The sequence below is a fragment of the Elephas maximus genome, chromosome 11 (genome assembly GCF_024166365.1).
Source record: "Elephas maximus indicus isolate mEleMax1 chromosome 11, mEleMax1 primary haplotype, whole genome shotgun sequence".
NCBI lineage: Eukaryota > Metazoa > Chordata > Mammalia > Proboscidea > Elephantidae > Elephas > Elephas maximus.
Genome location: NC_064829.1, coordinates 112979085 through 112995388, shown reverse-complemented (window position 1 = coordinate 112995388; position 16304 = coordinate 112979085). Strand labels below are relative to the sequence as shown.

Here is a 16304-nt window from a genome sequence, read left to right as displayed (position 1 = left end):
CACTACACGGAGGTGGCAGGTTTGCACAGGAGATGGCTACGCAGTGTACATTGCCCGTTCACCTGGGATACATACATGCACTTATGTGTTACCGCCTGTGGGGTGTGCAAATCTGTAGACGTGGTACATGTCTGTATACCCGTGTGCACAAACGTGCATGTACCCAGAACACATGAAACACACGTCTGTGCGCTCACGCTTGTAGCGTGCAGCCTGTATACACATAGCTCTTGATCGCACATTTGCGGCTGCTCGCCTTCGCTCCGAAGCCTGGGGCTTAATGGGGACTGGGAAGATGCAGCGGGTCCAGGAGCCCCTTACTCAAGCCCTGCGAACTTCTACCCGTGGAGCTGCCATGAAGGATGGGGACCACGGTCCAGGACTTGAAACTGGAGAGCTCAGGATTCTGCCTCTAGCGGCCACGTCTGGGACGGAGGTGGAGGGAAGGGGGGAGGGCAGAACCTCAGAGAGCACACCCCTCGGGACTTGGCCATGGCCCGAGGGAAGGGCTACTACGTGCATTCCCGCACAAGTATGAGTTCACAGCCGCGTGCAAGAGGACGAGTGTGTATGCCATTAGTGCTCAGACTCCCGCCCGGAGAGTTCGCGGGCACACAGGCCGGTGTCCTGAGACTAGGAACGCGAGGCCCGGGAAAAGCTTAACCCCGCCCCTCGCCCCGAAAAGACGCCTGCGCATCGCGGTAGACTGAGCTTTTTCTCACTCCGTTGGGCCTGCTCAGATGGAGCGAGTGCGCACGCGCCGTTTGCGTCTGCTGGGAAGAAGTCACGTGGTAGCCGGAAAGCGTGACTGCTGCCGCTGCAAGAGTCACCTCCCGGGGCCGGACGATAACAATGACGTATTTCTTCTTCCATCACCCCTTCCGCTTCCGGTGTTCGAGGGCCCCGTGCCGGCGCGGTCTGCTACTCCAGCCCGGGTGTGGGGGCGCCGGTGGCCATGGCAATGTTTGAGCAGATGAGAGCGAACGTGGGCAAGTTGCTCAAGGGTATCGACAGGTCTGAGTCCCGTTGGGGGGAGCGCTTCTGGCCAAGCGGGGTGGAGGAGAGGGCTTTCCGGAGACATCGAAGGGTAGTCAGGGTCCCGTGGCTGTCCTGGGCTGGGGTCTCTGTCATTCTCCATGTGGAAGTCTCGTTCTGGAGGAGGAAATGTCTAAGGAGACAGCACTGCAGAGGTCTAGAGGCAGGAGAGAACCTTGTTTATCACTTGCTCTCCCTCTGTTTCTGTTCCTCAGTTTCTCACTGTGTCAGTGCCTCGGCCTCGCCTTTTTTGGCCCCTCATGTCACTCACTGGTCACTGTTACCGACTCTGTCAGTGCTGGGCGATGCTGGGGCTTAGAATTGACCAAGATAGCTGCAGACCGTGCTTTCACGGAGTTCCCAGTCCAGAGGCGATAAGAGTGATACGCGGGAATGGTTAGGCTGGGATGGGGGAGGCACACGCAGGGGGTTCGGAATGGAATGGGGAAATATAGGGGGCTCTGGAAGCCTGAGGTAGGGGAGACACCTGATCTAGCTTGGGCCAAGGGAGGCTTTTTGAAGGTGGTGAAGTCTAGATTAAGACCTGAAAGACAAGTGAGAATGAGACAGGCGAAGAAAGATAATGGGAAGACTTGAACTGGGCAAGAAAAGGAAGAAAGGAGTTCTGGGCAGAAGAAACACTATGGACAAATGCTTTGAGAGGAAATGAGCTTAGGGGCCACATCATGGAGGGAGGGCACTGGGGAGCCATGGAATGATTTTAAGCAGGAGAGGGACGTGGTCACGTTTATGCTTTAGAAAGACTTCTCTATTGTGTGGATGGGGGGCGGTGGCGGGAGGAGTCTGGAGAAAGGTGGAAGACCAGTGAAAGGCTATGAAGGGACCCAGACAGGAAAGGATGGGACTGAACCAGGGTGGGAGCCTGGAGAGAGGCTAAGGGGTTGGGTGGCAGAGGTGTTTAAGGGGCCAGGTATACAGGCTGCAAGGTGGTGGAGGCATCTAGGACAAGACCCAGGGCTCCAGTGGGACTGGAGCTTGGGTGAGAGATCTGGTATGTGGAGAGATTTTATTAGAGATTATGGAGCTGATTCAAGATTGGGGCGGGACAAGTGTCCCGTGCCAGATTTAGAGGGAAGGAAGGGAGGGAGGAGCAGGTCATAGTGGCCCCCTGGCCTCGTAAAGTGGGCTCAGCTCCTGTCTCCTTTCTGTTTACCCATTTTCTTCCTCCTCTAGGTATAATCCTGAGAACTTGGCCACCCTGGAGCGCTATGTGGAGACGCAGGCCAAGGAGAATGCCTATGACCTGGAAGCCAACCTCGCTGTCCTGAAGCTGTGAGTATCTGCCCCCGCCCCCATCCCTATGCCAGCAGCCAGCAGGGTGCTACTTTCAACGTGGGGAGGACTGGGAAGTTAGCCTGCAGGATGTGGCTTCTCTTGATATGCAAGACCAGGAAATCAAGGAAGCTGAGTTTTAAAAAACCAATTGGAAACATGTGTATAGGATAGTAGTACAGAAGATGAATGTGCAAGGTAACAAGGAACTGTAAACAGGCACTCACGCAGTCGCCATCCATACAGCAACGTCAGGTGTCGCTAGTGCCCCGGGAGCTCTCTGCCTACATGCTCTGTGCCGACCACCTCACCCCCCCCCCCATTTTGGCAACTCCTCTTCGCTCTGGCAGCAAGGCTTTATGTGATAGTTTACCACATGTGCCTGCGTCTTGACTGGCTCCGCTCAGGTTTGCGTCTGAAGTTTGCACACGTGGAGTCCTGCGTCTGGCGTCTGCTCAGTGGTGGATCTGTGAGTGCCATCCAGTTTTTTGTAGCAGCAGTTTGTTGTTGCTGTAAGGTGTGTGACTCCATTCTAATTCCCCTTTCTCCTGTCGATGGGCATTTGATTACTTCTCTCAAGTATTTTCTTTGACACACGACCAACTGGGTAATCTTCGCAGATTATGCAGCCTCGGGTTTTTCATCTGTGAAACTGGGATGATGATGTTTGAAATTGTGGGATTGTTTGGTTTGTTACTGGTGAGGATCACTGCTTAGTGAGCCCCCACCATGTGCTAGCTGGGTGTTATACTTTGTACGTATTAACTGGTTTAATTGCTCTGTTGTTTCTGTGAGGTATGGTTGTTCTTATCCCCATTTGCAAGGGAGGAAACTGAAGGACAGAAAATTTAAAACACGTAATCTGAGGTCACCTAGCCGGGAAGTTTAAATCCAGGCAGTCTGGCTCTAGATCCTTAACCACTGCACCAGGTACTTGTTGTATACTCTTACATACGTGAATCACTTATAACAATACCTGCCTCGTTGGGCGATGGTGTGTATTAACTGTCCTCCTCTATAGAGCAGGAGCGTGTGGCTGAGGAAGATGAAGGTCATGCAGCCACAAAGTGTTGCAGTTGGAAGTGGAGCCCAGGCATGTCCACCTCCCGAGCTCCACAGCCTTGTGTGGCCAAAGCAGTGGGCAGTCTGATGGGTACCTGGTGCATCTCGGGGACCTGGAGGTGCCACTGTTGCTGTGTCTCTTACTGCCCTTCTCAGGTACCAGTTCAACCCAGCCTTCTTCCAGACCACCGTCACTGCGCAGATCCTGCTGAAGGCCCTCACCAACCTGCCCCACACCGACTTCACGCTGTGCAAGTGTATGATCGACCAGGCACACGTATCCTTCCAGCTCTGGGGCCAGGGTTTGCAGGGGAGGTGGGTGTAGGTGAGCTCCCAGGGATGTGGCTGTGGCTTCATCCACAAACACTGAGTGCCTGCTCTAGGCCAGGGCCTGCCCTCCTGTAGCTCACAGTCCATTGGAGGAAACAGACGGGTCCCTGTGAGTTATAGCTCAGAGTGGTCAGGGCTGGGGAGCCAGAGAAGGCACCTCACCCTGCTCTGGAGGTTAGGGGAAGCTTCCTGGAGGAGAGAACTTTTGAAAGATGAGGAGTTAGGTGAAGAGCTCGGAAAGGGCGATCCAGGCAGACGGAACAGCATGTAGGGAGGCCTGGAGGGAAAGAACAACTTGGTGCCATCTTTTAGAGATGGCAGAGGAAGTTCAGCTTAGGCTTGCCATAGGTTTTAAACTGGAATGTGGTCAGACTCAAAAAGGGTGCTGGGAAGCCACAAAACACTTTAAAAAGCTCAGCAATACAGGTAGATTAATGCTTTAGACAGATTCCCCTCAGGGTTCTCAGCTGAGGAGGCACCACCAGGCAAGAAGCAGGAGAGGATGGGGGCTGTGACTGGGGCCCGGGCAAGGGACAGGACCCTGTTTTGATAGCTTTCAAAAACAAAGGCATATGGCACCTAAATTGGAAAGCATGAAAGAATACCAAAAAAATACAAGGGAATAGGCAGTGAAAACGCCAGGCTTCTTCCTTCCCCTGTCCCATGGCTGCGGCACTCCATTCCCATGAGGCAGCAGTTGTTTGTAGTTCCTGGGTACTGCTCCACGGGTATTCTGTGGCTATGTAAATACGGATGTGTGTTTATATGCACGTATTTTTCCCCATCCATACGGTTGGATGTTAGGCACACTTGTCTGCATCTTGCTTTTTTCATGTCATTGTGTGTCTCAGCAAGCTCTCCCTCGTCGGTGCTGTGAGTGACTCGATCCCAGAGTATGGATATGCTGAGTTTATTTGCATCGCTCTCCTCGGTGGACACATACGTTATTTCTCATCTCTTGCTGTTACGGTAATAGGGCACACACTGTCCTGCGTGTGTCCACAGAAGAAATAAGAGGGGTTTGTTTCCCACTTCTTCTGGGCCTTTGGAAGAAAAGTTAGGTGGGGAGGGATGATTTAGGACCCAACACCAGCCTCTTCAGGCTCCAAGGCCGTTTTCCCTTAACGCTTCCTCCTCCCAGCAAGAAGAGCGGCCGATCCGACAAATTCTATACCTCGGAGACCTGCTGGAGACCTGCCACTTCCAGGCCTTCTGGGTAACTTTCTTTGGGTCCCAGGACAGGCTGGGTGGGTCCCAGGACAGGCTGGGTGGGTCCAGGGTCAGTGGGGTTGGGCCGTGGTGAGCAGACCATTGGCTGCCTCTGTGGTGAAGGGCCCTGTGCTCTGTGCATTGTGTGCGTGATCCTGTGGGACCATTATCCTCCTCACACAGAGCCCACGAGGCCAAGGCTGAGTCTGTCCCTCGCTTCTCCTCTGCATCCTTCATCTGGGCTCTCTGGCACTTGTCATCTGTCATAAGTAGAAACCTTCCATTAGCTTTTTCTCTGCACATTCTTCCTTCTTGCTGTGACCAGAGCCTGGGCCCTCACTGAGGCTGTGCCTTGTCCTGCAGCCCCCAAGTCGGGCAGTTGGCCACCTCGCCTCTTTGTTCCTCCCCGCCACTCACAGAGCCATCTCCCCCTTCCCCTGCCCGAAGCCCCCAGTCCTGAAGCTCATGCCGTCAGCGTTGATCACAATCACGTACTAACTGGCTTTGTGGGTATCAGCCACAGTCCCTGGATCTAGCTCCTACTCAGGGCCACTCTGCCCAGTCAGATGATGATCCTTTACCATCGACCTCTTGGTTCCTTGCTCTCTTGTTCAGCTCTCTAGCCCTCCACCTGGCACACTCACCCCCATAGTCATGTTCTCGTCCAGTTCTTTGCAGCACGTTAAACCCCGGAGGAGCTTTAAAAAATACTGACACTTGGGTTCTGCCCTCACAGAGCCTGGGTGTCATCTAGGCTTTGGGATTTTGAAAATTATCTCCGGTAATTCTGATCTCTGGCTAGGGTGTGGGCCTACTGCCCTCACTAGATTTGTCCTCATTGGTAATGGTGCCTCTCCTCCTCCTGTAGATTTCGAACGTCTCCATCCTCTGACTGCTTCCTTCTGCCTTCCCAGCTCACTTGCAGAAGGTCCCTAACCCACCATTGTTACCTTGATCAGCACCAGCAGCTCCAGCCCTCTGTTGTTCATGTTCTCCTGTCCTGCTTCCTTCCCCACCCTGTCCGCACCCACCTGGTAACGATGAACGCGGCTAGAGAAACAGCCACCAGGAGCACATCGCTTCCTGGAGCCCACAGCATTCAGCTCCCTGAGCAGGCTGGCTTCCTGGCCCAGCTTGTCCCCCCTCTAGCTGCCCTGGACATCTTTTCTGCCTTCTTGTCTCTTCCCCTTCTACTCACGCCAACTTAGTCTGGCTTATTGTTTCGTGGGAAGACAGAAGCAGTCAAGGCAGAACTTGTGTGTGCTCCTGCCCCTAGTCCTGGCATTCCGCCCATGGCTGATCCCAGCACCTCACCTGCAGCTGACTCACACTTTACTCTCTCAGGGGTGAGGGGTTGTCTAAGGCCACCCACAGCACACTGGGTCCACTCGGAGCTCTCCCTGACTCCCCTGTAGCATCGCACTTATTCTGGACTATTCCTCTCAGTATAGAAGCACCTCTAATATGCAGTTAAAAAAAGAAACCAAACCCACTGCTGTCGAGTCGATTCCAACTTATAGTGACTCTATAGGGCAGAGTAGAACTGCCCCATAGAGTTTCCAAGGAGCGCCTGGCGGATTTGAACTGCCAGCCTCTTAGTTAACAGCTGTAGCACTTAACCACCATGCCACCAGGGTTTCTAACATGCAGTTAGTTCTATCTAAAAAGTAAAAAGCATCCTTGACCTCCACGTTCCCCATCAGCTCCCCCTTTTGTCTACATCTCTTTACGGCCACACTCCTGGGTAGAGGGACCACCTGTCCTGGTTTGCCTGGGACTCTCCTGGTTTTAAAACTTAAAGTCTCACATCCCAGGAAACCCTTCAGTTTTGGACAAACAGGAACATTTGGTCACTCTGCTACTGGAGTGCGTTGTCCGTGCTGTTTCTGCTTCCCTCCCTGCTCGCTTGAACCCACTCTATTCAGACTTTAATTTCCCACCCCCACACATTCCACTGAAACCACCCTTGTCAAGGCTAGCAGTCAGGCCTCACCTTAGCTGCCCCGCTGGCCGCCACTGAGACGGGTGATCATGCTCTGCTCCTGAACACTTGATTCAAGCAGGACTACTGCTCTCCTGGTTTTCTCCTTCTGCCTCACTGGCTGAGCCTTCAGAGTGTCCTGGTGGGCTCCACCTCATCCCCTCACAGGTGTGGGAGGGAGCCCTTGCTGGGAAGGTGACGTCTGAGCAGAGATCTAAAGGAAGTGAAGGTGCTGGCCATTGGGGAAGGGACTTCCACACAGGAACAGCCCATGCAAAGGCCCTGAGGCAGGAGCGTCCTGGCCTGTTGGAGGAGTATTGAGGAGGCCATGTAGCTGGAGCAGGGCGGGTAGGAGGAGACGCACTCACAGGTGACAGAGGCAGGTGATGTGGGTCTCATAGGCCACGGTAGGGCTTTGACTTTCACCCTGAGCCAGACAGGAGCAAGGGGAGGTGGTTGAGTGCGGCTTGCTAATCTGTATCTGTCCCCTCTCTTGTGTCCTGCCTGCCAGGGTTCAAACCCACCTCTACCACCTTGGGCAAATCATTTTAGGTGCTCCGCGCCTTGGCTTCCTAATCTCTAAAATGGGCATGAGCACAGTAACTGTTATGTCCGGGTTACGACAGGAGAGTGCCTGGCATGCGAGGTGACTCCTGGCATATCAGCTGCTGTTGTAATTAATGTTAGCGTCATCGTGAATGTTCTTCTTCCCCTCACAGCAAGCTTTGGATGAAAACATGGACCTCTTGGAAGGCATTACAGGCTTTGAAGACTCTGTCCGAAAATGTAAGCCCCTCCCTGTGCCCGACCCCCCTATTGGGAGGGAACGGGGTGGGGAGTGGGAGCAGAGTCTTAGGGGGGCGGCCCCTCACTGTTTTTGTCTCTGACCCCCCAGTTATCTGCCATGTGGTGGGCATCACTTACCAGCACATTGACCGCTGGCTGCTGGCCGAGATGCTTGGGGATCTGACGGGTAAGGTCCTTGTAAATCTAGGAGAAAATCTGGTGGTCAGGGCCAGTTAACCTGGCCAGTGTGGCAGATGGGCCCATGTCTGCCTCACCAGGTGTGACTGAAGGCCCAGTCCAGGAGGGTAACCACAGTGTGTATAAGACGTCCCTTCCTCGGGGGATATCTTAGGCTATTCATTCACTGATCTGCATGAATGCCAGGCACTGTGCTAGGCCGTGGGGACGCCACAGTGGACAAGACAGGATACGCAGCTTGGTTCTCACGGAGGTAGCAAGACAGCAGACTGGGATGTACGTGTACAAGACAGGAGGAGGTGGCAGCACTGGAGCCATTCCCTCGTGGAGTGCGGGTCCCTCGTGAAGCAAGGTGGGCAGCCGGGGGCAGTGCAGAGGGGAGCTCCTGAGGGAGGCTGTGCTTTGGGCCGCTTGTGCTCCTGGGGCAGTGAGGGCCAGTGGGGCTGGAGCAGAGTGTGCGGGCGAGGCTGGGGGAGAGGTCGGAGGGGCAGTGGTTGGAGGGGAGCCCCCAGACTGCATGGGGCCTCCTGACGGCCGTGTCCTTTACCGGAGTGAGATAGAGCCACAGAGGAGGGACAGGACTGAGTTTACGTTATTAAAAGATTTCTCCAAAAAAGAAAAATAGTACCGTGTTCATATGTGCGTATGTGTATGTATTTGCTTTTATCAAAAAAAAGTAGGGAGGAAAACGATGACTCCCAAGAGACGGGGTAGGAATGAGGAGGAGCAGGGTGGGCTTGGGGGTGAGACTTCCCATGTTTTTTTTTTTTTTTTGCCATTTGATCCAGGTAGTTTTTTAGTAGCCAAAGTGACATTTTTTGTTTTTAAATTGTGATAACAAAACATTTGATGTTTCCCCAATCTAGCAGAAGACTGCTTTTATTTAGATACTTTGTGTCAAGCAGTATACCAAGGGCTTTCCCTAGGTAGCTGTTGTACGTTATAAAAGAGTGCAACAGAGCCAAAGGGGCATAGCACCAACCTGAGAATTGAGTAAAGAGAAGCAACCGAATCTTCTAATCGCGTTGACAAAATTGGTAACACTCGTACAGGAGAGAATTAATTCAAGTCACGGAACACAGTCGCCTGGCCGTACGTTCTCGTTAGCATATTTTCCAGGGACAAAAAAAGAACTACGAAGAAATACTCAAACTTGACGCAAAGGCTTATTGTCAGTGGGAATGACAGCATTGGAACTTGGAAACCATGTCTTGTGGGTTGTGGGCAAAAGCAGACAAGTAAACACATTACTCTTGTTAGGAGCCAAGATTTTCACTGGGAGGGAAGGGAGAGAAATACAAAGAAGTGAAGGCAGAATCCATGTGCTGTTAAATGTGAGAAAACAAAAAAGCTGCCCCTGGCTGCAGGTAGGAAGACGAGCTCTGGAAGGGCAGGGCGGCCACAATGGGACCTGTCAGGCTGTCATGGCCTGGAGAGAAGATGCAGGTGGCTTCTGGTCTGGTCTGAAGCAGTCAGGCAACAGGGGTGCCCTGGCCTGGCGAAGCCTCGATTCCCTTGGCTCCCAGGCTCCCTGGGGTGTTGGGATTGGGGTGACTGAAGCCCCCGTGCTGCCCCATGTCCCTGCAGACAGCCAGCTGAAGGTGTGGATGAGTAAGTACGGCTGGAGCACTGACGAGTCGGGCCAGATCTTCATCTGTAGCCAGGAGGAGAGCATTAAACCCAAGAATATTGTGGAGAAGATTGACTTTGACAGTGAGTGGGGCTGAGGGGGTGGGAGGAAGGCAGCCTTCCGTAGAGGCCAGGGCCAAGGGGGTGGGAGGAAGGCGGCCTTCCATAGAGGCCAGGGCTAAGGGGGTGGGAGGAAGGCGGCCTTCCATAGAGGCCAGGGCCAAGGGGATGGGAGGAAGGCGCCCTTCCACAGAGGCCAGGGCTGAGGGGGTGGGAGGAAGGCGCCCTTCCACAGAGACCAGGGCTGAGGGGGTGGAGGAAAGCACCCTTCCACAGAGACCAGGGCTGAGGGGGTGGGAGGAAGGCACCCTTCCATAGAGGCCAGGGCCGAGGGGGTGGGAGGAAGGCACCCTTCTACAGAGGCCAGGGCTGAGGGGGTGGGAGGAAGGCGGCCTTCCATAGAGGCCAGGGCCAAGGGGGTGGAGGAAGGCACCCTTCCACAGAGACCAGGGCTGAGGGGGTGGGAGGAAGGCGCCCTTCCACAGAGACCAGGGCTAAGGGGGTGGGAGGAAGGCGCCCTTCCATAGAGACAAGGGCCAAGGGGGTGGAGGAAGGCACCCTTCCACAGAGACCAGGGCTGAGGGGGTGGGAGGAGGGCGCCCTTCCACAGAGACCAGGGCTGAGGGGGTGGGAGGAAGGCGCCCTTCCATAGAGACAAGGGCCAAGGGGGTGGAGGAAGGCACCCTTCCACAGAGACTAGGACCGAGGCCCGAAGGACACAGGTAGAGATTTCTTGCACGGGGCCTGGGAAATGCTTACCTTCTAGAGGCCACTGGCCTTTGACAGGGCTGCTCGCCAGGGAGGGATATGGGCAGTGCTTGGTGTCCTTCCCTGGTATTTCCAGGCCCAGGTCCTGCCTTGCAACACTCAACAAGACTTCCCGGAGCCTAGAGGGGCCTTGTAAGGAACCCCCCAACCCTTACTGATTCCAGGAAGTCTCTTTCATCCTTGGGGGCTCTCAGGCCTCAGCCCTGGCACCCACTGAAACGCAGCAGGACGCTTAGCTCTGCGGGCTCTGGAGCTGGGGTTTTCTCTGTGCCTCAGTTTTTTTCATTTAAAAAATGGGGATGACAGTAGCAATAACTGTAGTGAGTACTGTATGGTACTTTCCGTTTATTAGTTATTTAATGCTCACTTCACCCTATAGGATGGGTTCCATTATTGTAAATTGCTAATGAGCGGTAACATCCACCTCACGGGGTTGGGCAGCACTGAAGGAGTTGATGGAATGCCAGCTGAGATGTTTCAGCCAACAGATGCAGCGCTGGAGGTGCTCACTCGTCTGTGCCAGGAAATGTGGAAGACAGCTACCTGGCCAGCCCACTGGAAGAGATCCATATTTATGCCCATTCCCAAGAAAGGTGATCCATCTAAACAGAGAAATTATTGAATAATATCGTTAATATCACACGCAAGCAAAATTTTGCTGAAGATCATTCAAAATCAGCTGCAGCAGTGTATAACAGGGAACTGCCAGAAGTTCAGGCCGGATTCAGAAGAGGACGTGGAACCAGGGATCTCATTGCTGATGTCAGATGGATCCTGGCTGAAAGCAGAGAATACCAGAAGGGTGTTTACCTGTGTTTTATTGACCATGCAAAGGCATTCGACTGTGTGGATCATAACAAACTATGGATAACACTGCGAAGAATGGGCATTCAGAACACTTAATTGCCCTCGTAGGGAATCTGTACAGGGCTCAACAGGGAGTCGTTTGAACAGAAGAAACGGATACTATTTGCTGTGTATGCTGAGCATCCAAGAAGCTGGACTGTATGAACAAGAACGGGGCATCAGGATTGGAGGAAGACTCGTTAACAACCTGCGTATGCAGATGACACAACCTTGCTTGCTGAAAGTGAAGGGGTCTTGAAGCACTTACTGATGAAGAGTAAAGACCACAGATTTCTGTGTGGGTTACACCTTAATATAAAGAAAAAAGTCCTCACAACTGGACCAATAAACAACATCCTGATAAACGAAGAAAAGATTGAAGTTGTCAAGGATTTCATTTTACTTGGGTCCACAGTCAGTACCCATGGAAGCAGCAGTCAAGAAATCAAAGGGCGCACTGCACTGGGCTGATCTGCTGCAAAAAAAAAAAAAAAGGACCTTTTTATTTAAAGTGTTGAAGAGCAAAGATGTCACCTTGAAGACTAAGGTGTGCCTGACCCAAGCCATGGTGTTTTCAATCGCCTTACATGCATGTAAAAGCTGGGCAGTGAATAAGGAAGACCGAAGAAGAATTGATGCCTTTGAATTATGGTGTTGGCACAAAATATTGGATATACCGTGGACTGCCAAAAGAGTGAACAAATCTATCTTGGAAGAAATACAGCCAGAATGCTACTTAGAAGCAAGGATGAGGAGACCACGTCTCACATATTTTGGACACATTGTCAGGAGGGATCAGTTCCTGGAGAAAAACATCATGCTTGATAAAGTAGAGAGTCAGTGAAAAAGAAGACGACCCTCGAGGTAGATCAACACAGTGGTTGCGACAGTGGGCTTAAGCATGGCAGCAACTGTGAGGGTGGCGCGGGATTGGGCAGTGTTTTGTTCTGTTGTGCACAGGGTCTCTGTGAGTCAGAACCAACTTGACAGCACCTAACAACAACACGGAGTTGTGTGAGGTGAGATGACCCGCGTATAACACTTTGTGAAGAGCAAGTTACACAGCTTAGTAAGTGGTAACCATGGTTACTATCACCGTCATACACGTTTAGCTAACACAGACTCGACCGATTGCTCAAGTAAGAAACAGGATGAAATAGCTCCTCAGTCAGCTTGTGCTGCCTCATCAGTCTGCTCGCTGAGGGGATGCCTTACAGGAAGAACCAAGGCACAGGGGTGAGTTCCTTGGGCCCTGGGTCTTCTGTCCACCCTCTTGAGTGAGATTCTGATATTTTAAAGATACAGATTGGACAACATATCTTCTCAGTTCACACCAGTTGATTTGGGTACTTAGTTGAGTGTTATGGATTGAATTGTGTCCAAAAATATTTGTCAACTTGGCTAGGCCATGATTCCCAGTATTGTGGGGTTGTCCTCCAGTTTGTGATCTGATGTGACTTTCCTATGTGTTGTAATCCTGACGTCTGTGATGCTAATGAGGCAGGATTAGAGGCAGTTTTGTTAATGAGGGAGGGCTCAGTCTACAGGATTAGATTGTATCTTGAGTAAATCTCTTTTGAGGTATGAAAGAGATGAAGCAAGCAGAGAGAAGAACCTCATTACCACCAAGCAAGAAGAGCCAGGAGTGGAGTATGTCCTTTGAGCCCAAGGTCCCTGCACTGAGAAGTTCCTAGACCACGGGGAACATTGATGACAAGTTCCTTCATCCTGAGCTGACAGAGAGAGAAACCCTACCCCTGGAGCTGGCACCCTGAATTCAGACTTCCAGCCTCCTAGACAAGGAGAGAATAAGTCTGTTTGCTGAAGCATCTACTTGTGGTATTTCTGTGATAGCAGCACTAGATGACTAAGGAACAGCACTGAATGGCCAGTTATCTGCACTCCTGGACAATGGAACCTCACCTCCAAGTTAGATGAGCCCCTGTGTGTTGGGGACTCCCTGTGTGTAAGAACTCCCTTGAGCAGGATTCTGCAATGAGGCGACCCAAGTCTTGTGCTTGGTGGTGGTTGTTAGGTGCCATCAAGTTGGTTCCAACTCACAGCAACCCCCTGCACAACAGAACGAAACATCGCCCATTCCTGCGCTATCCTTACAGTTATTGTTATGCTTGAACTCATTGTTGCAGCCACTGTGTCAGTCCACCTCGTTGAAGGTCTTCCTCTTTTCTGCTGACCCTGTACCCTGCCAAGCATGATGTCCTTCTCCAGGGACTGATCCCTCCTGACAATGTGTCCAAAGTATGTAAGATGCAGTCAGTCTCGCCATCCTTGCGTCTATGGAGCATTCTGGTTGTACTTCTTCAAAGACAGATTTGTTCACTCTTTTGGCAGTCCATGGTATATCCAATATTTTGTGCCAACACCATAATTCAAAGGCATCAATTCTTCTTCTGTCTTCCTTATTCACTGCTCAGCTTTTACATGCATATAAGGTGATTGAAAGCACCATGGTTTGGGTCAGGCACACCTTAGTCTTCAAGGTGATATCTTTGCTTTTCAACACTTCAAAGAGGTCTTTTGCAGTAGATCTGCCCAATGCAGTGTGTCCTTTGGTTTCTTGAGTGCTACTTCCATGGGTACTGACTGTGGATCCAAATAAAATGAAATCCTTGACAACGTCAATCTTTTCTCTGTTTATCATGATGTTGCTCATTGGTCCAGTTGTGAGGACTTCTGTTTCCTTTATGGGGACGTGTAATCCATACTGAAGGCTGTGGCCTTTGATCATTAGTAAGTGCTTCAAGTCCTCTTCACTTTCAGCAAGCAAGGTTGTGTCATCTGCTTAACACAGGTTGTTAACGAGTATCTTGCAAATAGAATGTAATAACAACACTTCCTTAGTGCCAGGCATTGCTCTAAGCCCTTCGTTTAATCCTCACAGCCATCGTATGGGGTGGATGCTGTTGTCATCCCCATTTGACAGGTAGGGAAACTGATGCACAGAGATGTTAAGTAATTTGCCTAGCGTCACCCACCTGGTAAATGGCAGAGTTGGGATTTGAACCTAGGCTTCCTTGCTTCAGAGTCTAGCTTTTAACTACTGCCCCAACTGCCTTTGTGCCGATGACCTGGGCCCAGAAGGGCTTTGAGATCTGCCATGGTTGGTGGCTGGAGGTTCGTCTCCCATTCCTCCCACATTGACCTGGTCTTCCCTTCTCTTCACAGGTGTGTCTAGCATCATGGCCTCGTCCCAGTAACTTCACAGGTGTTTTAATAAAGCCCTGTTGACTTAACCCTGGCGTATTCTCTTCATTGACTTCCTGCCTCTGCCCTTCGTCCACCAGAGGGAGCCCGGAGCAGGCCCCGGTTCTGCCCTGCCCAGCCCTGTGCTGGAGTCAACTCTCTCCTGGCTGGGCCACTTTAGCGGTCCTTCCGCCACCTTTCTTCCTCTCGTGCCCATCCAGGAGAGCTTCCATCCACCCTCCTGACTTGTCAGGTTATGAGTGGGGGTGCAGGGAAGAATTTGTGCACAGGAAGGGCAACTGGGGTGGCAGCAATGAGTCAGCAAGGAGGAGCAAGGTGTGAATAGGACGGAGGTGCCCAACCCTGTAGCTGGGTGGCCCAGGCTCTTTTGCCTTCTTGAGTAGGTGAACAGGAATGAGCCACCTGGTTTCCTGGTGAGGGAGAGATACTTCTGCCTTGGCAGTTGGGCCTCCCTGAAGCCCTTCCCCGTAGACACTAGATGGACCTGGCAGAGGCCGTACTGTGGAGATGGCCCTCACGGACAGGCACTAGGTGGACCTGGCAGAGGCCGTACTGTGGAGATGGCCCTCACGGACAGGCACTAGGTGGACCTGGCAGAGGCCGTACTGTGGAGATGGCCCTCACGGACAGGCACTAGGTGGACCTGGCAGAGGCCGTACTGTGGAGATGGCCCTCACGGACAGGCACTAGGTGGACCTGGCAGAGGCCGTACTGTGGAGATGGCCCTCACGGACAGGCACTAGGTGGACCTGGCAGAGGCCGTACTGTGGAGATGGCCCTCACGGACAGGCACTAGGTGGACCTGGCAGAGGCCGTACTGTGGAGATGGTCCTCACGGACAGGCACTAGGTGGACCTGGCAGAGGCCGTACTGTGGAGATGGCCCTCACGGACAGGCACTAGGTGGACCTGGCGGAGGCCGTACTGTGGAGATGGCCCTCACGGACAGGCACTAGGTGGACCTGGCGGAGGCCGTACTGTGGAGATGGTCCTCACGGACAGGCACTAGGTGGACCTGGCAGAGGCCGTACTGTGGAGATGGCTCTCACAGCAGGTGCTAGGCGGACCTGGCAGAGGCCATACTTGGGGAGAGAGTCCTCACAAACAGGTGCTAGGCGGACCTGACCGAAGCCATACTTGGGGAGATGGTCCGCACAGCAGACGCTAGTTAGACCTGGCAGAGGCCATACTGGGGGAGATGGCCCTCACAGACAGGCACTAGGTGGACCTGGCAGAGGCTGTACTGTGGAGATGGTTCTCACAGACAGGTGCTAGGTGGGCCTGGCAGCGGCTGTACAGTGGAGATGGTCTTCACAGACAGGCAGTAGGTGGAGCTGGCAGAGGCCGTACTGTGGAGATGGTCCTCACAGCAGGCTCTAGGTGGACCTGGCAGAGGCTGTATGTGTGTGTTGGGAAGGGGTTCTGTCTGCCTCAAATCCTGGCTTTGTCACTTAGCCTGTTGTGTGACACCACCTCTCTCTGTTTCCCCCAGGGAGAATGATGGCAGCCTCTTCCAGTTGTGAGCATTTGATGATCTCTTCCCAGTAAAGTTCTCTATTCAGGGCCTAGCCTATTGGAGGTACCTCAAAAGAAAGGCCTAGTGATCTACTTCCAAAAAATCAGCTGTTATTAATTACAGATTCAGTAGGGATTTTGCCAAGGCTGCAAACTAGGTACCAGTACTCTTTTGTTTGGAGTGATTTCACGAGAAAATTGAGAATTGAAAACTGAAACAAGGGTGTAAAAATGGCATGGCGGAGGCGCCTGACATGTAACTTACAAAGGGGTAAAAAAAAAAAAAAATTTTTTTTGGAGAATCAAAATCAACAGTGCAAGGCTGATTCCTATGAGGCAGAGGTCAGATATGCCTCCACTCTCTGCTG

General features: G+C 52.5%; 1 protein-coding gene across 1 annotated transcript; it reads left to right on the top strand.

The window, feature by feature from the left end:
* Positions 1-863: 863 nt before the first annotated feature.
* Positions 864-14451, top strand: EIF3K (eukaryotic translation initiation factor 3 subunit K). Its single transcript, XM_049901301.1, has 8 exons — positions 864-1014; positions 2230-2328; positions 3547-3667; positions 4862-4936; positions 7630-7696; positions 7806-7883; positions 9482-9607; positions 14384-14451. The coding sequence occupies exons 1-8, from the start codon at positions 956-958 to the stop codon at positions 14413-14415; spliced, it is 657 nt and encodes a 218-aa protein (XP_049757258.1). The 5' UTR covers positions 864-955; the 3' UTR covers positions 14416-14451.
* Positions 14452-16304: the final 1853 nt, after the last annotated feature.